Source organism: Thalassophryne amazonica, chromosome 4 (assembly GCF_902500255.1).
Source record: "Thalassophryne amazonica chromosome 4, fThaAma1.1, whole genome shotgun sequence".
Lineage (NCBI taxonomy): Eukaryota > Metazoa > Chordata > Actinopteri > Batrachoidiformes > Batrachoididae > Thalassophryne > Thalassophryne amazonica.
In genome coordinates, this window is record NC_047106.1 from 44,511,530 (window position 1) to 44,536,756 (window position 25,227).

At 40.2% G+C, this 25,227-nt stretch overlaps 1 protein-coding gene across 1 annotated transcript in view; it reads left to right on the top strand.

Annotated features, from left to right (window-relative positions):
• chrd (chordin) overlaps positions 1–25,227 on the top strand; it is a 94,076-nt gene that overhangs the window by 21,330 nt on the left and 47,519 nt on the right. The window contains exons 4-9 of the mRNA XM_034167800.1: positions 1,336–1,494; positions 1,678–1,795; positions 4,502–4,589; positions 5,538–5,679; positions 7,035–7,172; positions 8,870–8,952. Of these exons, the coding sequence (XP_034023691.1) occupies positions 1,336–1,494; positions 1,678–1,795; positions 4,502–4,589; positions 5,538–5,679; positions 7,035–7,172; positions 8,870–8,952 (728 nt within the window). The remainder of the gene's footprint in view (positions 1–1,335; positions 1,495–1,677; positions 1,796–4,501; positions 4,590–5,537; positions 5,680–7,034; positions 7,173–8,869; positions 8,953–25,227) is intronic.

Sequence of the window (25,227 nt, forward strand, 5' to 3'; positions counted from 1 at the left end):
ACGTAAGCGGCAAGGCCGAAAACCAACATTGAATGTCCGTGAGCTTTGATCCCTCAGGCGGCACTGCATTAAAAACTGACATCATTGTGTAGAGGATCTTACTGCATGGGCTAAGGAACACTTCAGAAAACCATTATCAGTTAACACAGTTCGTCGCTACATCTACAAGTGCAAGTTAAAACTCGACCATGCAAAGCAAAAGCCATAAATCAACAACATTTAGAAACGCCACTGCCATCTCTCGGCCTGAGCTCATTTGAAATGGACAGACGCAAAGTGGAAAAGTGTGCTGTGATAAGATGAGTCCACATTTCACATTGTTTTTGGAAATCATGGACATCGTGTCCTCTGGTCAAAAGAGAAAAAATACCATCCAGGTTGTTACCAGCACAAAGTTCAAAAGCCAGCATCTGTGATGGTATGGGGGTGTGTTATTGCCCACAGCATGACCAACTTACACATCTGTGATGGCACCATCAATGCTGAAAGGTACATCCAGGTTTTGGAGCAACACCTGCTGCCATCCAAGTAATGTCTTTTTCAGGGACGTCCCTGCTTATTTCAGCAAGACAATGCCAAGCCACATTCTGCACGTGTTACAACAGTGTAGCTTTGTAGTAAAAGAGTGCGGGTACTAGACTGGCCTGCCTGCAGTCCAGACCTGTGTTTTTTTTTTACGTTTTTATTACCCAAGGCCAAAATATGGCCATCGGGTATTGTGAAGGCTTTTCGTTCATCCGTCTGTCCGTCCGTCTGTCTGTCTGTGCTCATCATGAGTCCAGTTCTATTACTGCCAGAGTCTCATATATTATGTAAAAGCTAGTGAGAAATAAGCACTTCTAAAACTGAAAATGCTGTTTTTGGAACCTATTAACACCTCTGAACTTATTTATAACACATTTTATGGAGGTTAGCATGGTGACCTCACTTCCTGCTTTAGCTACTTGCTAACTGCTTCATTTCTGGTATATTTAAAAGCTAGCAAGAAATAAACACGTCTAAACCTGAAAGCGCTGTTCTTGTAACCCGATAACATCTCTGGTGTCATTTACAAGACATTTTGTGGACGTTAGCTTGCACACTAACTTTCACTTACTCAAAGCTAATGTTCTATTGAGTGCACGTATTCTCAAGGTCGGTGTCTACAAATATTCCTTGATTTGCACAACATGAACAAATGATAATTTGATTTGAACATGTACAAATTGTATGTAAGATAATAGTAGCTTAATAATTAACTAAACAACTGCAAATTATAAAGAAACACAAATAAACAAAATGCTCATACGGCCGAGGGTATTTTAGCGTTGCATTATATTTTTCAATTTTCTGCAGGCGATGATGACAGGAGGCAGACACAGCCTGCGCTGGACAGCTTTGAGTATTTCCACCAGAAGAGCAGAGACAAAGAGAAAGACGACGACCTCCACAAATCTTACAATGATCGGTCGTACTTGAGCTCAGAGGACGTGGGCCCCGGGGAGAGCCGTACCGGTGAGTACGAGCACCCGCACACAGACGCTAAATGTTAAATTACATTTGCTTCAAAGACTCCAAGCTCTCTCAGTCATGCTTCGTTCACATTTAAGCACACAGATAATAAAATCAGTTTGAGTGGGAATGCATGTCAGTCTGTATCTGATTAGCCCCGCCTCCTCTCTCCTCTTTTGTCTGCAGACTTTGTTGCGGTGTTGACTGGAGTAACTGACTCATGGCTGCCCAGCTCCAGTGGTGTTGCCCGAGCTCGCTTTTCTCTAACCAGGACTAGCCTTTCCTTTTCGATTACATATCAGAGGTATGACGACGGCGTCTCTTTACCATATCAAGCTGGCGCTCTCTTCTTTTCTCATCATTCACAAGCACATTTGCTGCTGTAAACAACCAGCTGTTCCCACTCAGAAAACAGCAAGAGTTCTGCCAGAAAATTGTCAGAACTTTTTATTTTTCACAAATGCACTAATCTTTGAAGTTGTGTCATATGACCATAAAAATGTTGATCAAAATTTTGTTACAACTGTGTGATATTCTGCATGTTTTAGGTAATTATTCTCCACATTCACAATACCACAGAATCTCCTTGTGTCTTGGATTGCAACCACCCAGATAGACAACCAGTCCATCCCGACCTCTCGAAAGTAACCATCTATTTACCACAGCCAGGCAAAGTGTGGGCATCCCCTTGGCATTCTCCAGCCACTAGGGTCTTCAGCACTCAGGGCATAAATTTCCTGTATATTTGTACTGTCAAGTGTGTCAGTAGCATGGCCCAGAGGGTCACCCCTTTGAATCTAGTTTGCTTGAGGTTTCTTCCTCAAATCATCAAAGGGAGTTTTTCCTTACCACTGTTGCCTGTGTGCTTGCTCTAGGAGTTGATAAGGTTAGACCTTTCTGTCTGCAGTGTGTTGAGGCAGCTTTGTTGTGATTTGGTGCTATATAAATAAATGAAATAAATTGAAATTGCACCTATATGTTGGATCATGCGCAGAGAAATGTGCCACATGGCCAGAATGTGGAAGGTGGCACTCCCCTGCACTGAAAGTGGCACCCCTCATTTATCCTCCCTTGGTAACTTCTCATTTGATACAAAGTCATTCTAGTGGTATCTGGACTTGATAGATTGTATATGCAATGCAACAACCTTCCCTTCCTATAAGTTTTCTGAAGAGCTGGTTTGAAGCTCAAATGGAGCAGATCTACAGCTGTCATCTTGATAGTGTCCAACGTTGCCCAATTCCCACCCAACCCACAAAACTCTCAGAGTTACCAAACAACCCAAGATGCTAACCTGTGTCCAGGTGTTGAGTAATGCATATTTTTGTGGATGAGGCTGTGGTTCTTCTAACTGGTCACTTGGGTGTGGGTATTAAAAACTGTGACTGGCATGTTGCCTCAGTGACTGGCCTCAGTGGAGCTAACATCACTGAGCTATCTATACTTGCTAATTAGTACAAATAGTGCTAACATGCAAATTAAAGAATACAAAAAATTCACTCTGTGGAAATATTCAGGCACTGACTTCAATGCAATTAATTAATTAAAATTAACCAAACAGGAAGTGATATAATTTCTGATTTTTGTCGTAAAACCCTCAGAAAGTTCAAGCATGATCAAGTGTACTGGAGCTAGTGACCACTGAAAGTGGTTAGCCAGTGGACAGACACATACTGTGTGCCACTCAAAGTGACTACACCCCTAACTATTCATAACTTTATATCTTAAAATGAGCTAAACTAAGGAGTTATACCAGAATTTACCCCATACAGTTGTTATGGAGAGGAAGCGTGCAATAGAGACAAAACCGTTGTTATGTGTCGGACGCAGCTCGGAGAACCGACCAGCGTTTGAAGGACCCAGTATGAAATAAGCAGAGCACGGTACAAAGGCTAACTGAATTTAATACATAACAGTGATAATACAGAAAGGTGCGGTCTGGCGTGGTGCGCTCCCAGCAGCGCTAACGGTCCAGAGCCAGAAGCTGTTTCGGACCCAAGGACCCCGCCGACACCCCCCAGGTGGCCGCAACAACCGAGTCTGTGAAAGAAGGAACCATTATGTGAGTCCACACTCTACACACAGAACACTTAAAGGTGTACAAACAGCAAACACTTCCTGGCTTGATTGCTGATCAGCTTCCAACCTGCAGGCATGGAACATCCAGTTCACAAAACTCCACCGCAGTGGAAGCTGATACATGACTAACAAACAGCTCAATACAATAAGGTGTGAGGGACACCACATTTACTGACTGTATAACTGTTAGTCACAAAATCTAACGTACCTCAGGAAGTGTGCTGACGAGCGTGAGACCTCACCCCCTCCTCTTTCACAGACTGTGCATCAAACCTGGACGTTTCTCAGCATCCGCTGCTGATGAGATGGCTCCCGAGACGACGATCTCACCCGTCTGGTCACAAGGTCGAGTCTCTGGCAAATACACACTGTGCACTCCAGTCTTAAATGCCAACATGCTCCAATCCATCCAGATGCACCTCAGCTGTGAGTCCTGACGAGTCGCAGGTGATCAGGGTGAGGTCCTGACAGCCTCAGCAACACAGCCACTCAGTCCCAAATGCACGCCACCTGGGAGGAAAACAAAAAGACAAACAAACCGGCAGCCAGGCCCCCCCAGCCATATAACAACCGTTTTCTGTCCCATGTTCATCATACTTATTTCTGCTGTAAAGTTGGGACATTTTAACATGGGCATCTATGGGGTTGGACTTTTGGAGCTAGCCATTCGAGGAGCTGCAGGTTTTGATTTCATTTTTCAGCACTGAAGGTTGCCGCTTGGAAACAGTGTAGTGAATTAGAGTGAAAGAGAAACATCAAAGAAAACAAACTCACTAAATTTAGATTTTGAAGAAAATAACAATGTGCCTTCTTGTTAACAGACGCGTTAGGTTAGAAGCACAGTTTGAAGTATGTGATAATCCTCTGCATAATATTGTGATACATTAACTTTTTCCTGTTGTATCTTTCCCTCTTCTCCATAAAATTGTAGAATGGACCGTCCAAGTAAAATAACATTCCTGGATTTGGATGGGACAACTGTTTTTGAGTACAGAGTCCCCAAAGGAAAGACAGACATGGTAAGAAATCATACAAATAGCAGATTACTTGGTGTTTCTTCCGTTAATGTTGTTTCATTGTGAGTCTCTGTGTTTTATAGCGGGGAGAGAAATGAAGTGTTTCATGACAAAAGCTCAAACTCTGACTTCTTTGCTCATAACTCACTTTACAATAATAAACAGCAACGCTGCTTCTCTCAGCTTCATTGTGTCTTTGTAAACATCACAAACCCAGTACAACTGTAGTAAACATCGACACTCACTCACTCAGTCATCACACACAACGCTCAATTTGATTAAAAAGTCGATACTGACGTTAAGTGTCCGTAAACTGATATGTTTGCTTAACAATACTGCACATGTGCATGCACATGCACATGCGTCTGCATCTCCTGAATTTGGCTACATCACTGCACATCATTTCCTGCCAGACTGCACTCATCTACTCATTTCATTTAAGGCTGCACGTGGTTCAGCAATTCAGGAACCCCTGAATACGGCTCCAGAAATTGGCCTCTTGTTATTTTTAGATGGATGTCGATGTCAAGCACCGAAGGACCTTAGAGAAAACAGTCTAGATGAAAAAGCCAAGAGAGAAGAATGAGGCTTTTGCTGGCGCAAAAAACTTTTCATAAGAGAATTTTTCAGATGTGACATCACTGCTAAACATGGGGATAGAGAGCGCAGCGCTAATTAAAAACCAGATTAACCCTGAACCCTGAGTTATGAGGCGGCGGCACACTGCCACGTTTCTCTGCACTCACAGGGAACGGAGGTTGAAAGTTTGCATCCTGAGGCTGATCATACACCTCGAGAGTCTCTTGTTTTAACTCATACGGCACACGTGCCCTTGTGTGGGCATGAGTTTGCAAGACAGATAACGGAATTGTTGTGAGCTTGTAGCTTGACACTGGCTTAAATTTGTTTGTTGCTGGCTGCACCTCACTTGCTTTTGTTTTGTACGTGTAGATTTGTGGAGTGTGGAGAAACCTGTCCAAGGCTCTGCTGCGACAGCTGCAGTCCGAGCAGATGCGCATCAGCATGAGCACATTAATGAGCAGCCCAGAAGAGGTGGAGGGGAAGATCATCAAACACAGAGCACTGTTTGCAGGTTTGTAGATGTTTAATTATCCATTATGCACATAGTATGTGGGACATTTTGTCATGGTGCTAGTGTGTATGTGTAAAGACATTCTTCTAAACACAATACTTTGCTAGAGCACCGTGCATTTAAAGTGCGAACCTCTGCCAACAATAGTTTCCAATTCCACAAATTTTTACCTTGAGAAAAATTTGCAAGGTCAAAGTCCTGTTAGAAGTGGCTTTTCTTAAACTTAATTATAATACGAAATATAGATCAAAGGGGCTTGTTAATGTTAAAATCGAAAATCCGCTAAATCTGCAATACGGATCAGATGCGGATCAAACTAAGTCACAGAGTACCAGTTTGCACCTCGTCGTCACAAATGAGAGTGATTGAGGCACTTTAGATTGAAATTTAATGCAAAATGCTACAAATGGGCTTTTCAGTATTAAATTTAAATGTCCACAAAATCCACAATCCAGATCAGATCCAGATCAAACTTTGTCAGGTGATAGTGAGTGCTAGTCTGCACCTCACTTTCAAATATGAGAGTGATCAGAGCATGTTTGATTAAGATATAATGTAAAATATACATCAAACGGAATGTTAAATTTAAATGGCCACAAAATCTCTGATCTGGATCAGATTTTTTTTTTATTTGTCAGTCAGTTAAGGTTACCATCCCACATAACACTCTCAGATATGAAAGTAATTTGATCATAATTTGATAAAACCACCATAAAAGGGTTGTGGGAAGGTTGGTGAACAGAATGGATGTGGTGTCTGTTGGTCTGGGCATGAACTAAGATGGATTTTTGGTGCTTGAAACATTAAGTATGCGCCGGGTTAGGGGGTTCTCTATTGTTTAACTTTGTTGTAAAACCATCACTTTGTGTATAATGTGGCGTCTTTGATTAAGGTTGCCATGTCAGTAATAAAAGCAGGCCAATAACAGGACTCAAAAGATACTCCTAGCAGACCATATGCACAGCATTTAAGATCTACCAGCGTTATTATCACACCATACTGTATATGCTAGTTAGGATGCAGATTTTCAAACACATTTTATGGAAATGCTAGGATTCCTAAATCTTGGTGGAACATGAGGCAGTTCATGTGCCTCTTGTATATGTATATAAGTTGAACCTGCATGTATGTGTGCATGTGTGTGCATTTGCATTGTAGCACAAAGCAAAGTCATTATTCACATGGCAGTGTGGAACTTCTATTTGCTTTCATGTAATCTCATACAGCCTTGGGTGGATTTATGTCCTAAAAAGTATGGGATGTGTTTACAGAAAAGTATTTGTATAGACTTTTTTACTATAACAGAATGTCAAACAGATTGTCGGTATACGAATGTTTGTTGTGTCCGTCCACAGAGACATTCAGTTCCACGCTAACATCTGAGAAAGAAAATTCAGGCATGGGAGGCATCGCTATGTTGACCCTGAGTGACACCGAGAACAACTTACACTTCATTCTCATCCTTCAAGGCCTGATAAAACTAAAAGACAAAGGTGAGAGTGGAGAGGAGGGAAACAGACACAGAAAGACTTATGCTGATATGGAGAGAAAATGACTGGATTATTATCGACCATTAGCATCGCTACGTTCACAGGGCTTATAAATCAACACTGAGGATCTGATTAAGTAATTGTTGCAAATTTAAACTTAAATATGAATTTCTCCATTGAAACTGAAGTTGATATAAATATTAAAGATATGGAAAGTATGCTTTAGAGCCCCTTCACACATAGTGTGAATTTGGTCGATTTGCAGATAAAATGCACATGAAGGAGGAATCGTATGCAAAACGTGTAGAATCGTAGCTGCCTCGAACACTTCGTACACCTGTTGCTACAAATATTTGCACACACCAGCGGCTGGAATAGAGAGTGTGTGTTGTGTGAGCCTATCGAACCCTCTCGCAGCAGGTGTCGGCCAAATTCCAGGTGACACACATGAACATCTAACACTCCTCGCATGGCACTTAAAAAACGTGTGGCCATTCGCACTATTAACACAACAGTCAGCAGACAATCATTGTCATGCTGGCAGTGAAATTTGTCTAAGTGCCCCACGACTGTGAAGTTGCTGAGTGCACATGTGATGTGCCAGAGTATCGGCTCCCCCCACAACACAGATGCGTGTATTAAGCGCACTGCCCCCCCAACACATCTGTGCGTGTGGTTCGCCCCCCCCGGCGAGGCATCTCTCATCTGATCACAGAGTGACATCTTGGTCTGTGTGCTGACAGGACAGGGGGTGTGGCTGCTGTTGGGACATCTGCAGTTCTGGACATCACAGCTGCAACACATGTCCCATGTTCTGACTGACACACGCGTGTGTGTGTGCTTGTGTGGAAAAACATAAAAACATATATTGCTTTTCCGATGGGAGGAGAAACAGGTCATCATTCTGTTTGGACATGCAGCAGGCGATCTGAATGTCATGTCTGACAGGATATGCGTGTCGGGCCGTGAGGGCTGTGACACCACTCTCAGTCACGTATCAGCAGAAATACGTCACCAAACACCGTTTGTTCAGTTATCACAGTGCTTTTTTCTTTTTTACAAAATTTGTTTATCTGCTTGTTGATTTTAGCCATTTCACGCTACTGTTACAAGGCAGTGATTGTAGAGCAGTGGTAAAGTTTCCATTTGGTAATCAGCGTGTGCAGGTTTGAATCCTGTCGTATTTTTTTCTTTTTATTTAACCAGGGTTATTTAACTGCAGGCTTCTATATTGCATCCCCTTTTATGTATTATTTTTATCAACCCTGTGATAATCAGTGATATTCACTAATTATACAGCTTGTTTTTAATTTATTTTTCTCCACATCAGCGATGCGATATGGTGCAGCTCGCACCATGGAACACAGTGTGAGCAGCTGCAGCTGCTCGCACTGTATTCCTGCTCAAAAGACACCGTTGCATGCACAAAGTGTTGCACTGGGATGATGCATGCCTGCCCGTCGGTGCAATGTTTCGTGGTGCGCTCATACGAGCTGTTTCGCGTATGTTGCCCTGGAGTTGTACATATTCGCACTATGTGTGAAGGGGTCCTTAGTGGGAAACTTGTTTGCACTTCAGTCAGTCAGCTTCTATGACTTCAATCAAAGCACTTTAATCAGCAAACCACCTGAAACCAGGAGACACTTGAGTTTCTTTCTTTCTTTATTTTAATAACCTTTAAGAAAACTGTCTCACCTCAGATTCCCTTCTGGTGCCCATCCGGGTCCAGCTACTGTACCGCCAACACATCCTGAGAGAGATCCGAGCCAACATCACCAGTCATGTGAGTATTAGGCTTTATTTCCAGCTTGATAACAGTCCTAACACCTTTACAAAAAACTCCATATTTCTATTGTTACAGTTGGGAATTGAGTCATTTAATATTTCCAAATATTCAACTTATCCCTCAATTGTGGATGTGAAGCTTCTGCAGTTATACTGCACCAGAATCCTGCAAAGGAACATTAATGTTTATTTGATTTTAGTGTACACGCCTGTAATTGAATAATGTGACATAATTGTATTTATCTCATTGTGGTGAAGTGACAAACGCAATATTTCAAATTATTATATGGCTTCAACGCTGCATGCACTCTGATTGGCTGATTACCGGTCGGATATTTTGCCATATTGGACCTGTTATCATGACAGTCCGTCAGTAATGCATACAACCCCTGGCAAAAATTATGGAATCACCGGCCTCGGAGGATGTTCATTCAGTTGTTTAATTTTGTAGAAAAAAAGCAGATCACAGACATGACACAAAACTAAAGTCATTTCAAATGGCAACTTTCTGGCTTTAAGAAACACTATAAGAAATCAAGAAAAAAAGATTGTGGCAGTCAGTAACGGTTACTTTTTTAGACCAAGCAGAGGAAAAAAATATGGAATCACTCAATTCTGAGGAAAAAATTATGGAATCACCCTGTAAATTTTCATCCCCAAAACTAACACCTGCATCATATCAGATCTGCTCGTTAGTCTGCATCAAAAAAGGAGTGAACACACCTTGGAGAGCTGTTGCACCAAGTGGACTGACATGAGTCATGGCTCCAACATGAGAGATGTCAATTGAAACAAAGGAGAGGATTATCAAACTCTTAAAAGAGAGTAAATCATCACGCAATGTTGCAAAAGATGTTGGTTGTTCACAGTCAGCTGTGTCTAAACTCTGGACCAAATACAAACAACATGGGAAGGTTGTTAAAGGCAAACATACTGGTAGACCAAGGAAGACATCAAAGCGTCAAGACAGAAAACTTAAAGCAATATGTCTCAAAAATCGAAAAATGTACAACAAAACAAATGAGGAACGAATGGGAGGAAACTGGAGTCAACGTCTGTGACCGAACTGTAAGAAACCGCCTAAAGGAAATGGGATTTACATACAGAAAAGCTAAACGAAAGGCATCATTAACATCTAAACAGAAAAAAACAAGGTAACAATGGGCTAAGGAAAAGCAATTGTGGACTGTGGATGACTGGGTGAAAGTCATATTCAGTGATGAATCTCGAATCTGCATTGGGCAAGGTGATGAACTTTTGTTTGGTGCCTTTCCAATGAGATTTATAAAGATGACTGCCTGAAGAGAACATGTAAATTTCCACAGTCATTGATGATATGGGGCTGCATGTCAGGGAAAGGTACTGGGGAGATGGCTGTCATTACATCATCAATAAATGCACCACTTTACGTTGATATTTTGGACAATTGAAAGGATGTTTGGGGATGATGAAATCATTTTTCAAGATGATAATGCATCTTGCCATAGAGCAAAAACTGCAAAAACATTCCTTGCAAAAAGACACATAGGGTCAATGTCATGGCATAGGGTCAATGTCAATGAGCAGATCTGATTTGATGCAGGTGTTAATTTGGGGGATGAAAATTTACAGGGTGATTCCATATTTTTTTCCTCAGAATTGAGTGATTCCATATTTTTTTCCTCTGCTTGGTCTAAAAAAGTAAACGTTACTGACTGCCACAATCTTTTTTTCTTGATTTCTTATAGTGTTTCTTAAAGCCAGAAAGTTGCCATTTGAAATGACTTTAGTTTTGTGTCATGTCTGTGATCTGCTTTTTTTCTACAAAATTAAACAACTGAATGAACATCCTCTGAGGCCGGTGATTCCATAATTTTTGCCAGGGGTTGTATTTTCCTTACAAACCAGGAAGCTAAAAATGTGATTAGAAAAACCAAGTTGGACATGAACGTACTCCATAAATATCTAAACAGCATCGGAAAAAACACACAGATTGAAAGCTTATCAGCTAACCGCCAGACCATCTGTTAAACTAGTGGAGGTGAAGAAAGTGAACGAGTCCAACATCATCAGCAGCATGCATATCTATCTATCTATCTATCTATCTATCTATCTATCTATCTATCTATCTATCTATCTATCTATCTATCTATCTATCTATCTATCTATCTATCTATCTATCTATCTATCTATCTATCTATCTATCTATCTATCTATCTATCTATCTATCTATCTATCTATCTATCTATCTATCTATCTATCTATCTATCTATCTATCTATCTATCTATCTATCTATCTATCTATCTATCTATCTATCTATCTATCTATCTATCGATCAGTCTGTTATATAGAGCTGGGCAACAATTAAAAATTTTAATGGTGATTAATCGCATGAATTCCATGATTAATCGCGATTAATTGCATTGTTATACGCAAAACATACGCAAAAGCCAAAATGAATTCAAAAGTAGTGTATAGCACAATTTTATTTTAAATGTTCTGCCATATGAATGAAAGTGCCATTACGTTTGCTCTGCAAACACTTAACAACAGCATTTTGTTTATGCAGTTGCAGTTAACAGGGTTTTCAGCAGGATTATTTTCTCAGCATAATGGTATGGAAAAAACACCTTAACCCCCCCAAGGCTTTTGCATTATGGGCTTATGAAGGGCCTTCTTTGTTAGTCTAAGTAAGTATACCAAAATTTGAAGTCCAGACAGAAGAAGTGAACATCTCTGCTTTTCAAAATGTGAGGAAAGTGTTTCCAAAAATGCCACCAATTTGAGGTTGAAGCTACAGAGGAAACCTTCATCTGGGTAATGTGCTGAGAGTTCAGCTCACCTGTCGTCTCTGCAAACTCACACCTGCTGCTACGCTTATAAATAAAACAAAGGCTCTTTAAACAGTAACTATTTTATTATTTGAAAAAACCTTTTCCTTATTCTCACATTAAATGAATGAATCCTTATACATGTCCATGAAGTCAAAGTTCAGTCAAAAAGACATTTGCACAGGTAGAAGAACCCTGCCCCTATTGTACAGAATTTTAAAACATTCACAACCACGAGAACTGTGAAATTCTTATTTTTGTAATTACTCTGTCCTGATTACATAAAAAGCAATCACATAGTCAATGACGGTGTGAGAAATCCTAATGAACAAACACTCTGCAGTCATTGTTACATCCTCTCCTGTTGTGTGGATGAATGAATGAATGAATGAATGAAAACTGTTTATTTCGAACATTTGATACAACAACAAATACAAGATAGATCAGTGAAGACAACAACAAAAAAAGTTCCTACTGTGTACCCAACATGTCTGAAAAGGGGTAGGGTGAAGTATCAGCTTATTTATCCCTACCCCTTCTTCCCCACAACCAGTAATACCCTTTGCCACATATACACATAGATTCCTACACACCTAAACCGATATCTATCTATCTATCTATCTATCTATCTATCTATCTATCTATCTATCTATCTATCTATCTATCTATCTATCTATCTATCTATCTATCTATCTATCTATCTATCTATCTATCTATCTATCTATCTATCTATCTATCTATCTATCTATCTATCTATCTATCTATCTATCTATCTATCTATCTATATATATATATATACACAAACATAAATATACACCTACACATACCTACTTACATACAAAATACTATATATTTACAAGCCGAAGCAAAAAACAAAAGCACCCTAACCCTCATTACCCTTCCTCCTCCCTATACCTAGAAAAAAACATATTTTTGTACCGCTGTTTGAACTGGTTCATGCTTGGACATTGCTTGAGCCCCACTCCCAATCTGTTCCACATCCTCACCCTGCAGACAGAACTACAGAAACCTTTTAATGTTGTTCGTGCCCACTGATGCTTTAAATTTAAATTTCCCCCTCAGATTGCAATCCCCTGATCTGTTAAAAAACATATTTTTAATATTTGCTGAAAGTAAATTGTTTATTGCTTTATACACGATTTGTACTGTTTGAAAATGAACCAAGTCTGTGAATTTTAAGATTTTGGATTGTAAAAATAGTGGATTTGTATGATCTCTATAGCCAGTATTATGAATAATTCTTATAGCTCTTTTCTGCATTACTGATAATGATTGTGTTGTACCTTTATAAGTATTACCCCATACCTCTGCACAGTACTGTAAATATGGTAAAACCAGTGAGCAGTAAAGAATGCGGCGTGAGTTGTGGTCCAGAATATGTTTCGTTTTGTTTAGAACTGAAATGCTTCTTGACAGTTTACTTTGTATATGTTTTATATGAGTCTTCCAGTTTATCTTATCATCTATTATCACCCCCAGTAACTTATTTTCATGTACCCTTTCAATATCTACCCTCTCGACTTGTAACTGAACCTGTATGTCTGTATTACAATAGCCAAATGACATGTATTTTGTTTTACTTAAGTTTAATGATAATTTGTTTCTGTCAAACCATATTTTCAATTTTCCCATTTCTATACTGATCCTCCTCAGTAACTCCTGCAAATCCCCCCCTGAACAAAAAATGCTTGTGTCATCTGCAAATAATACTAATTTTAATATTTTGGAAACATTGACAATATCATTTATAATAATTAAGGATTTTCTTGAATAAACTGCTGGGTATAAATTAGCAGTTCTGATGTTCCTGTCACACATCTACACTATTCTGTGTTTTGGCCTGATGCCTTGTTTCTTTTGGTTTTAAAGTAAAGCTGTGACAAAGATTAAAAAAAAAAAAAAAACTATGGCTTTCCTTCACACAATTTGGTGCTCAAAATACAGTCAATAGTGTTTCAGAGAAGAATTTTGTTTCTCGTGGTCTGAGAATCCTTCAGGTGCCTTTTTAGCAAAGTCTAGGTGGGCTGTCACGTGCCTTTTACTAAGGAGTGGCTTATAACTGGCCACTCTACAATACAGTCCTGATAGGTGGATTGCTGTGGAGATGGTTGTCCTTGTGGAAGGTTCTCCTCTACCCACAGAGGAATGCTGGGGCTCTGACAGAGTGACCATTGGGTTCTTGGTCACCTCCCTGACTAAGGACCCTCTCTCCCGATCACTCAGTTTACACAGGTGGCCAGCTCTAGGAGTCCTGGTGGATCCGAACTTCTTCCATTTACGGATGATGGAGGCCACCGTGCTCATTGGGACCTTAAAGTAGCAGCCATGTTTGTACTTTTCCTCAGATTTGTGCCTCGAGACAATCCGGTCTTGGAGATCTGCAGACAATTCCTTTGACTTCATGCTTGGTTTGTGCTCTGACATGCACCGTCAACTGTGGGACCTTACTTGTAGACAGGTGTGTGCCTTTCCAGTTCATGTCCAGTCAACTGAATTGACACCAGGTGGACTCCAGTTAAGCTGTAGAAACATCTCAAGGATGATCAGTCAAAACAGGATGCACCTGAGCCCGTTTTGAGCTTCATGGCAAAGTCTGTGTGAATGCTTATGGACGTGTGATTTCTTAGTGTGATTAAAAAAAAAAAAATTGCAAAATAAAATAAAAATTCACATTGTCATTATTTTTGACCAAAAAAATGAATTTCCTCCATTTTGTACAAAGGCCTTAACATAACAGAAATGTGTAAAAAGTGCAGTGCTTTGAGTATGTGCTGGATGCACTGTATGAGGCACCTCTTCCTTAGAATTCATAAGATAATAAAATTTACGTTAATGACTAAGTTTTACAAATGTTTTAGCAGTGGCAGCTACAACCCCAATTCCAGTGAAGTTGGGACATTGTGTAAAATGTAAATATAAACAGAATACAATGATTTACAAATCCTCTTAAACCTATATTCAATTGAATACATCACAAAGACAAGATATTTAATATTCAAACTGATAAACTTTATTGTTTTTGCGAAAATATTTGCTCATTTTGAACTGGATGCCTGCAACATGTTTCATAAAACTTGGGACAGTGGTATGTTTACCACTGTATTATATCACCTTTCCTTCTCACAACACTCAATAAGCATTTGGGACCTGAGGAAACTAATTTTTGAAGGTTTGTAGGTGGAATACTTTCCCATTCTTCTTGATGTACGACTTCAGTTGTTCAACAGTCCGGGGTCTCCGTTGTCGTATTTTTGGTTTTCATATAATGCACCGCACATTTTCAATGGGTGACAGGTCTAGACTGCAGGCAGGCCAGTGTAGTACCCGCACTCCTTTACTAAGATGCCACGCTGTTGTAGCACGTGCAGAATGTGGCTTGGCATTGTCTTGCTGAAATAAGCAGGGACGTCCCTGAAAAAGACACTGCTTGGATGGCAGCATGTGTTGCTCCAAAACCTGGATGTACCTTTCAGCATTGATGGTGGCATCACAGATGTGTAAGTTTCCATGCCATGGGCACTAACACACCCCCATACCATCACAGATGCTGGCTTTTGAACTTAGCGCTGGTAACAATCTGGATGGTCTTTTTCCTCTTTTGTCCAGAGGATACAATGTCCAAAAACAATTTCAAACGTGGACTCATCAGACCACAGCACACTTTTCCACTTTGCGTCTATCCATTTCAAATGAGCTTGGGCCCAGAGAAGGCGGTGGAGTTTCTGGATGGTGTTGATGTATGGCTTTCACTTTGCATGGTAGAGTTTTAACTTGCACTTGTAGATGTAGTGACAAACTGTGTTAACAGACAATGGTTTTCTGAATTGTTCCTCAGCCCACGCGGTGAGATCCTTTACACAATGATGTAAGTTTTTAATGCCGTGCCGCCTGAGGGATCAAAGGTCATGGGCATTCAGTGTTGGTTTTCAGCCTTGCTGCTTACGTGTAGAAAGTTCTCCAGATTCTCTGAATCTTCTGATTATATTAGAGACTATAGATGATGGAATCCCTAAATTCCTTGCAATTGAACGCTGAGAAACATTGTTCTTAAACTGTTTGACTATTTTTTCATGCAGTTGTTCACAAGATGGGGATCCTCACCCCTTCTTTGCTTGTGAATGGCTGAGCCTTTTGGGGATGCTCCTTTTATACCCAAACATGACACTCACCAGTTTCCAGTTAACCTGTTCACCTGTGGAATGTTCCAAACAGGTGTTCTTTGAGTATTCATCAACTTTTCCAGTCTTTTGTTGCCACTGTCCCAGCTTCTGAAGTGTTCCTGAGCCCACACGGTAAGATCCTTTACACAGTGATGTCGGTTTTTAATGCAGTGCTGCCTGAGGGATCGAAGGTCACAGGCATTCAGTATTGGTTTTCAGCCTTGCCTCCTACGTGTAGAAAATTCTCCAGATTCTCTGAATTTTCTCATTATAGTATGGACTGTAGATGATGGAATCTCTAAATTCCTTGCAATTGAACATTGAGAAACATTGTTCTTAAACTGTTGGACTATTTTTTCATGCAGTTTCATGCAGTTTTTATGCAGTTTCCTCACCCCATCTTTACTTGTGAAAGGCTGAGACTTTGGGGGATGCTCATTTTAATCCCAGTCATGAGTGTCCTCAGTTATTGAGTGTTGTTAGAAGGAAAGGTGATGCAACACAGTGGTAAACATACCACTGTCCCAGCTTTTTTGAAACGTGGTGCAGGCATCCATTTCAAATGAGCAATTATTTGCACAAAAACAATAAAATTTATCAGTTGGAACATTAAATATCTTGTCCTTGTGGTGTATTCAGTTGAATATAGGTTGAAGAGGATTTGCAAATCATTGTATTCTGTTTTTATTTACATTTTACACAACCTCCCAACTTCTTCTCACTGCGGTATTGTATCACTTCCTGTTCCGGAGCACAGCAGTGTTTTTGCTGTATCTGTTAGCTGTTTAATCTGCGCAGTTAGATTGATCTATTTAACTAGATAACGATTTGTTTCACAGTATAATCTTCACGTGCCTTAACTAAAGCACTCCCTCTGCTGAATCACCTCTAAATTATTTACACATTATTCACTTTGCGTGTTTTTAGGAATCCGCTAGCTTAGCGCAGCTACTAGCTCTTAGCCGATTTAGCATGGTGGCTTCTCCTGTCTCTCCCGGACTTTTCTGCTCTGGGTGTGATGTTTAGTTATTCCTCGGCCTCCTTTAGCAGTAATGGTACTTGTAATAAGTGTAGCTTATTCGTAGCTTTGGAGGCCAGGCTGGGCGAATTGGAGACTTGGCTCCACACCTTGGAAAATCCTACAGCTAGCCAGGCCCCTGTAGTCGGTGCGGACCAAGGTAGCTTAGCCGCCGTTAGTTCCCTTCCAGCAGATCCCGAGCAGCCGGGAAAGCAGGCCGACTGGGTGACTGTGAGGAGGAAGCGTAGTCCTAAACAGAAGCCCCGTGTACACCGCCAACCCGTTCACATCTCTAACCATTTTTCCCCACTCGGCGACACACCCACCGAGGAACAAACTCTGGTTATTGGCGACTCTGTTTTGAGAAATATGAAGTTAGCGACACCAGCAACCATAGTCAAATGTCTTCCGGGGGCCAGAGCAGGCGACATTGAAGGAAATTTGAAACTGCTGGCTAAGGCTAAGCGTAAATTTGGTAAGATTGTAATTCACGTCGGCAGTAATGACACCCGGTTACGCCAATCGGAGGTCACTAAAATTAACATTGAATCGGTGTGTAACTTTGCAAAAACAATGTCGGACTCCGTAGTTTTCTCTGGGCCCCTCCCCAATCGGACCGGGAGTGACATGTTTAGCTGCATGTTCTCCTTGAATTGCTGGCTGTCTGAGTGGTGTCCAAAAAATGAGGTGGGCTTCATAGATAATTGACAAAGCTTCTGGGGAAAACATGGTCTTGTTAGGAGAGACGGCATCCGTCCCACTTTGGATGGAGCAGCTCTCATTTCTAGAAATCTGGCCAATTTTCTTAAATCCTCCAAACCGTGACTATCCAGGGTTGGGACCAGGAAGCAGAGTTGTAGTCTTACACACCTCTCTGCAGCTTCTCTTCCCCTGCCATCCCCTCATTACCCCATCCCTGTAGAGATGGTGCCTGCTCCCAGACCACCAACAACCAGTAAAAATCTATTTAAGCATAAAAATTCAAAAAGAAAAATAATATAGCACCTTCAACTGCACCACAGACTAAAACAGTTAAATGTGGTCTATTAAACATTAGATCTCTCTCTTCTAAGTCCCTGTTAGTAAATGATATAATAATTGATCAACATATTGATTTATTCTGCTTTACAAAAACCTGGTTACAGCAGGATGAATATGTTAGTTTAAATGAGTCAACACCCCCGAGTCACACTAACTGCCAGAACGCTCGTAGCACGGGCCGAGGCGGAGGATTAGCAGCAATCTTCCACTCCAGCTTATTAATTAATCAAAAACCCAGACAGAGCTTTAATTCATTTGAAAGCTTGTCTCTTAGTCTTGTCCATCCAAATTGGAAGTCCCAAAAAACAGTTTTATTTGTTGTTATCTATCGTCCTCCTGGTTGTTACTGTGAGTTTCTCTGAATTTTCGGACCTTTTGTCTGACTTAGTGCTTAGCTCAGATAAGATAATTATAGTGGGCGATTTTAACATCCACACAGATGCTGAGAATGACAGCCTCAACACTGCATTTAATCTATTGTTAGACTCGATTGGCTTTGCTCAAAATGTAAATGAGTCCACCCACCACTTTAATCATACCTTAGATCTTGTTCTGACTTATGGTATGGAAATTGAAGACTTAACAGTATTCCCTGAAAACCCCCTTCTGTCTGATCATTTCTTAATAACATTTACATTTACTCTGATGGACTACCCCGCAGTGGGGAATAAGTTTCATTGCAGTAGAAGTCTTTCAGAAAGCGCTGTAACTAGGTTTAAGGATATGATTCCTTCTTTATGTTCTCCAATGCCATATACCAACACAGGGCAGAGTAGCTACCTAAACTCTGTGAGTGAGATAGATTATCTCGTCAATAGTTTTATATCCTCATTGAGGACAACTTTGGATGCTGTAGCACCTCTAAAAAAGAGAGCCTTAAATCAGAAGTGCCTGACTCCGTGGTATAACTCTCAAACTCGCAGCTTAAAGCAGATAAAAATGGCATCTCACTAATTTAGAAGATCTTCACTTAGCCTGGAAAAAGAGTCTGTTGCTCTATAAAAAAGCCCTCCGTAAAGCTAGGACATCTTACTACTCATCACTAATTGAAGAAAATAAGAACAACCCCAGGTTTCTTTTCAGCACTCTAGCCAGGCTGACAAAGAGTCAGAGCTCTATTGAGCCAAGTGTTCCTTTAACTTTAACTAGTAATGACTTCATGACTTTCTTTGCTAATAAAATTTTAACTATTAGAGAAAAAATTACTCATAACCATCCCAAAGACATATCGTTCTCTTTGGCTGCTTTCAGTGATGCTGGTATTTGGTTAGACTCTTTCTCTCCGATTGTTCTGTCTGAGTTATTTTCATTAGTTACTTCCTCCAAACCATCAACATGTCTATTAGACCCCATTCCTACCAGGCTGCTCAAGGAACCCCTACCATTAATTAATGCTTCGATCTTAAATATGATCAATCTGTCTTTATTATTTGGCTATGTACCACAGGCTTTTAAGGTGGCAGTAATTAAACTATTACATAAAAGCCATCACTTGACCCAGCTATCTTAGCTAATTATAGGCCAATCTCCAACCTTCCTTTTCTCTCAAAAATTCTTGAAAGGGTAGTTGTAAAACAGCTAACTGATCATCTGCAGAGGAATGGTCTATTTGAAGAGTTTCAGTCAGGGTTTAGAATTCATCATAGTACAGAAACAGCATTAGTGAAGGTTACAAATGATCTTCTTATGGCCTCAGACAGTGGACTCATCTCTGTGCTTGTTCTGTTAGACCTCAGTGCTGCTTTTGATACTGTTGACCATAAAATTTTATTACAGAGATTAGAGCATGCCATAGGTATTAAAGGCACTGCGCTGCGGTGGTTTGAATCATATTTATGTAATAGATTACAATTTGTTCATGTAAATGGGGAATCTTCTTCACAGACTAAGGTTAATTATGGAGTTCCACAAGGTTCTGTGCTAGGACCAATTTTATTCACTTTATACGTGCTTCCCTTAGGCAGTATTATTAGACAGCATTGCTTAAATTTTCATTGTTACGCAGATGATACTCAGCTTTATCTATCCATGAAGCCAGAGGACACACACCATTTAGCTAAACTGCAGGATTGTCTCGCTAGGCTGGACTATTGTAATTCATTATTATCAGGTTGTCCTAAAAGTTCCCTGAAAAGCCTTCAGTTAATTCAAAATGCTGCAGCTAGAGTACTGACTAGAAGGAGAGAGCATATCTCACCCATATTGGCCTCTCTTCATTGGCTTCCTGTTAATTCTAGAATAGAATTTAAAATTCTTTTTCTTACTTATAAGGTTTTGAATAATCAGATCCCATCTTATCTTAGGGACCTCATAGTACCATATCACCCCAATAGAGCGCTTCGCTCTCAGACCCTGAACCATCCCTTAGTTATGCTGCTATAGACTTAGACTGCTGGGGGGGTTCCCATGATGCACTGAGTGTTTCTTTCTCTTTTTGCTCTGTATGCACCACTCTGCATTTAATCATTAGTGATTGATCTCTGCTCCCCTCCATAGCATGTCTTTTTCCTGGTTCTCTCCCTCAGCCCCAACCAGTCCCAGCAGAAGACTGCCCCTCCCTGAGCCTGGTTCTGCTGGAGGTTTCTTCCTGTTAAAAGGGAGTTTTTCCTTCCCACTGTCGCCAAGTGCTTGCTCACAGGGGGTCGTTTTGACAGTTGGGGTTTTTCTGTAATTATTGTATGGCTTTGCCTTGCAATATGAAGCGCCTTGGGGCAACTGTTTGTTGTGATTTGGCGCTATATAAATGAAATTGATTTGATTTGATTTGATTCTTTGGAATTGGGATTGTATGTCAGTGAAGAATGAGAGTCACATCTACTACACTCCATAAAATTTCACCTTGGAGCAGTTTACTAATAGAGAGTGGAAGAATGTAAAATATATGTAAACTATTCATCTGTAAGTGACTATGAAGGCTTTTTGGGGGAAAGTGTTATCAGATACAGATGGGAGGAGAGTGGAAGGAGTGGTGCTGTTGGTTGGGAACATATGACACAGCAGCAGAGGCGGATGTGGTCTGGTCCCCACATCCTTGTGCTGTTGTCGCCGGCGCCCTGATCACTGTTAGCTGCTCTGAGATGTGATAAGAAACTTGGACGGAGAGGAAGAGCAAAGGGAAAAAGTAAGAGACAAGAGAGAGAGAGAGAGAGAGAGAGAGAGAGAGAGAGAGAGGAGGTTATAGCAGGAGGTGTATGCGAATGAGGGCTGAGAGACAGAGGAACGTGGAGGGTAGAGAAGATGGACTGTGTCCACACTCCTCACACATGTCAGTGGTTAGTGGTCTGTGGGCTGAGATGGATAGAAGCAGGAAGGAGGGAGGGAAAAGGGGAGGAGGAGTGATGAAAGGCGGGCCTGTTTTTAATTCTGCCAGGAATTGCGTGAAGGGCTGATGCGCTTCTTTCTAGCCTGGTGGTGAGAGAGATGTCCATGAAACTATGCGAAAAGTTTGATCTCAGCAATAGCCATGTGGTTCCTCAAAGTGTCCTTCAGAAAGACACTGAAAGCCAAACCGAAGACTCATTTTATGTCACTTTTTACAACATATTGCACATAATGTTTAGCTCAATATGACAGTTGACTTCATTTGTCTGTTATCACATATACATGCAAGTGTCACTTCTGCATGATTGTTTACAGTCATGATAACACACGGTTTCAGTATTTAAAGCAGTGCACTGTCACTATCATGACATCGGACTAAATGATGAGTAACAGATTTGTTTACATTAATATATGTGCAGCTTTTTGGGACTAAGAGTCTATAAAACAAGCACCTTTTAGGTACGGTGCAGGACCTGCTACTTCACAAGTCATTGGAAGATTGTAGCACTTGAGAATATGAGTGTCTGCATTTGTGATTGTTCTGGATCACAGTAAATTTTGCTGAGTAAAATTTACTCTGCTGGGATAGCATTTGATCCCAATCTAAATAGAGTAAATTACACTCTATCATAGAGTGAATCAGCTCAACAGTTGCCGCAGACTGAATGGTCCGCCCCCTAAACTTTGGTCTGCCCTGCCTCCACTGTGCATGTGTCATGCTGGAGCCCAGCCGCCCGTGTGACACAGATCTCTCCACCCAAAGCGATCAAATGGATTAATGGGATTATTAACCATCAGATGACAAGGTAAAATGTCTTGAATCATTCTAAAGTCAGTTTTAAGCAGAAACAATGCTTTAAATGGTGACGCATTGAAATGTTCGACGTGCAGTGAAAGCATCAGCTAACAGCTTGTGCTTGCTGCAAATCTCTGGACTGGTTGTGTAGCATTCATTATGGCCCTAAATTATTCCCAACATGCAAAACCATTTCCCTTTGGCATTACTTCACCATACATTTTATTCAATTGTTTCTTTGTATTCTGTTATTTTTTTCATCTTCAATAGACCAAATTTCTGACCTGTTGCTTAAAATACAACCAAGACTCATTTTATGAAAGTGCAAAATGAAAAGAAAAAATGGGGAGAGGTCCTGATAAATGGATTTTTCATGAAAAATGTTCAGTTAGATATAATACCAAAGTTTGCTCACACACATATAATACAGTTAGCTGCCATATAATCAGATCAAAGCTTAAAACAGCTTTTCCAGTGATCTTTCAGGAACCAGTAGAATAGAAACTTGGGGGTTTCTCAAATAATTTGGTGCTCTTTCACCTTTGAAGGGTAATTTCACTGACGTCAAAGGACAAAACAGCCGATTCTACCCATTTTCATGAAAAAAATGTTTAATTGGAACGAACATATATACTTTGGTCTTTGACTAATTTAAACTCCAGGTCTACTTTTTATCCACAGTGATTACTGAGAGGTAAAGTAGTGAGAGAATATTCTCGATTTGGGCTATTACCATGGTAATGTTTAGGTTCTGACAAAGTGTTCTATTAGAGTCTGTACAAGCATGTATCTACAACACCAAAATGAAGACCTTATGATCCAAGACACGGCATAACAACTGTATGAACAACAGTGTTGCCACAGTTACTTTGAAAAAGTAATCCAATTACTGATTACTGATTACTCCTTGAAAAAGTAACTTAGTTACTTTACTGATTACTCAATTGTAAAAGTAACTAAGTTAGATTACTAGTTACTTTTTTAGTTACTTTTCCCAGCTGCCAACAACAACCCTCTGCCACCGCAACATGACAATGATACCTGTTTTGCCAAAACTCACTTTATAGTCACCCTTTCTTGACTTCAATGAAAATAAATACTTGTTTTATGAAAAGTAAAATAAAGACCTCTCTCTTGACCTCATATTTAACTGTTGACAGCACTGTAACAGTAAAACTTGCAATTTTGAACCTACATTGTTTATAAATGTAACTATTAAATTCTAACATTTTTCTAACATTTAAATTCTCTCTAAACATTTTACTTGTCGAAGTTATTATTATTTTAAGCAATATTAGTAGTTGTAAAAAACGGCTTAAAAACTGGACCTTTAATCTAGGGGTGTTGTGAGGGGGGCACATCCTTGCCCCACGCCCCCATTCCATCTGGATTCGCCCCTGCTTTGGCGTTTGCGCACAAAGAATGGATAACATTTATTTATGCAGAAAACATGACCAGATTTACAGGTAAGAAAGTTTTATTGCATTTTCACACCATGTGGTCCTCAGAAAGAGAGTTTAGGTGCATTTGAGTGGAAAATAGTGTTAGTTGTTGACACGTCGCGGAGGATCAGCTGCTTTTAACGACCAGATACAGAGCGGCTCAGCTCAGAATTCTAAATAAAGGAGGGGAAAAGTATGAAAATGTCTTTGTAAAGCTCAGTGCAGGTGTGCTGATCACCGCGCTTTAAGAGGTGAGGACGAGTCGAGCAGCTGCAAAAAACCACGGATGAAAAGCTCACAGCTCGCTTAAAGTGGGCAGTTCAGTCGAACCCCGACCTCCTGCCCACGGACCAAGTTTAATGCTGCTATCGACCCACAATGAAAAATAATAGTAACGCAGTGACATGGAGAAGTAACTTTAATCTGATTACTGTTTTGGAAAGATTAACGCGTTAGATTACTCGTTACAAAAAAAAAGTGGTCAGATTAGAGTAACGCGTTACTAAGTAACGCATTACCGGCATCACTGATGAACAAACAGACACAATAGTGTGCCATGTGTGTAATGTCTAGTTTTTTTTTGTTTTGTTTTTATTCTTTTTTGAATTTGTCCTTCAGTTAGTTGTTCTTATTAATGTTTGTTCTGGTTTGTGAGTCATTGAATAGACAGCACACCTTCATTCAGTTACATTGTAAAAAGTGGTGCCAAAGTCCACCATCCCTGATATTTTGTTCTGTTTACATGATTTCAAACCACATTCAGGGGCAGAATTGTTGTTTGAAGACAACAATGACAAAGAGAGAAGGTTTCCTTATTTAATTCCAGCTAACTGTTAAGATTAACAGTATCAGTAGCTGCAAACATGCAAATTAGCAAGATATCTGAAACCAGCAACCACAAAAACCTACAAAAAAGAAACGGTTCTCTGAAGCACAGCACACTGTGTAACTACATCAAAAATACAAAACAGCCAATCAATTCCTTTTCTACTTTTGTACACATGAACAGATTATTTAGGAAGCCCCCATATAGTTAGCTGTCAATCACCTCTGTTCTTGTTCCTTTGCACATCAGCCACTTGGTGACTCATCAGGCACTTACAGGGAGTCCAGAATGTATTCACAGCACTTTTTCCACATTTTGTTATGTTACAATTTTATTCCAAAATGGATTAAATTAATTTTTTTTCTTCAAAATTCTACACACAATACCCCATAATGACAATGTGAAAAAACTTTTTTTTATTTTTGCAAATTTATTAAAAAAACTAATCACACATGCATAAGCATTCACACACTTTGTCATGAAGCTCAAAGTTGCGCTCAAGTGCCTCCTGTTTCTACTGATCATCCTTGAGATGTTTCTACAGCTTAACTGGAGTCCACCTGAGGTAAATTCAGTTGATTTATGATTTGGAAAGGCACACACCTGTCTGCATATAACATCCCACAGTTGGCAGTGCATGGCACAGTATAAGTCGCAGGACCTCCCAAACTAGCAAAAAAAAAAAAAAAAGACTTGTACTCTGTAAAATATGGTAGTTTTATGATTTAATTTGACATTGAGGGTCTGTAACCTCTAATTGCTAATCGCTACCACTGTGCTCTGTTTTGTTTATATTAGACCTCAATATATCCTTTTTCACCTTACTTCCCTCACATT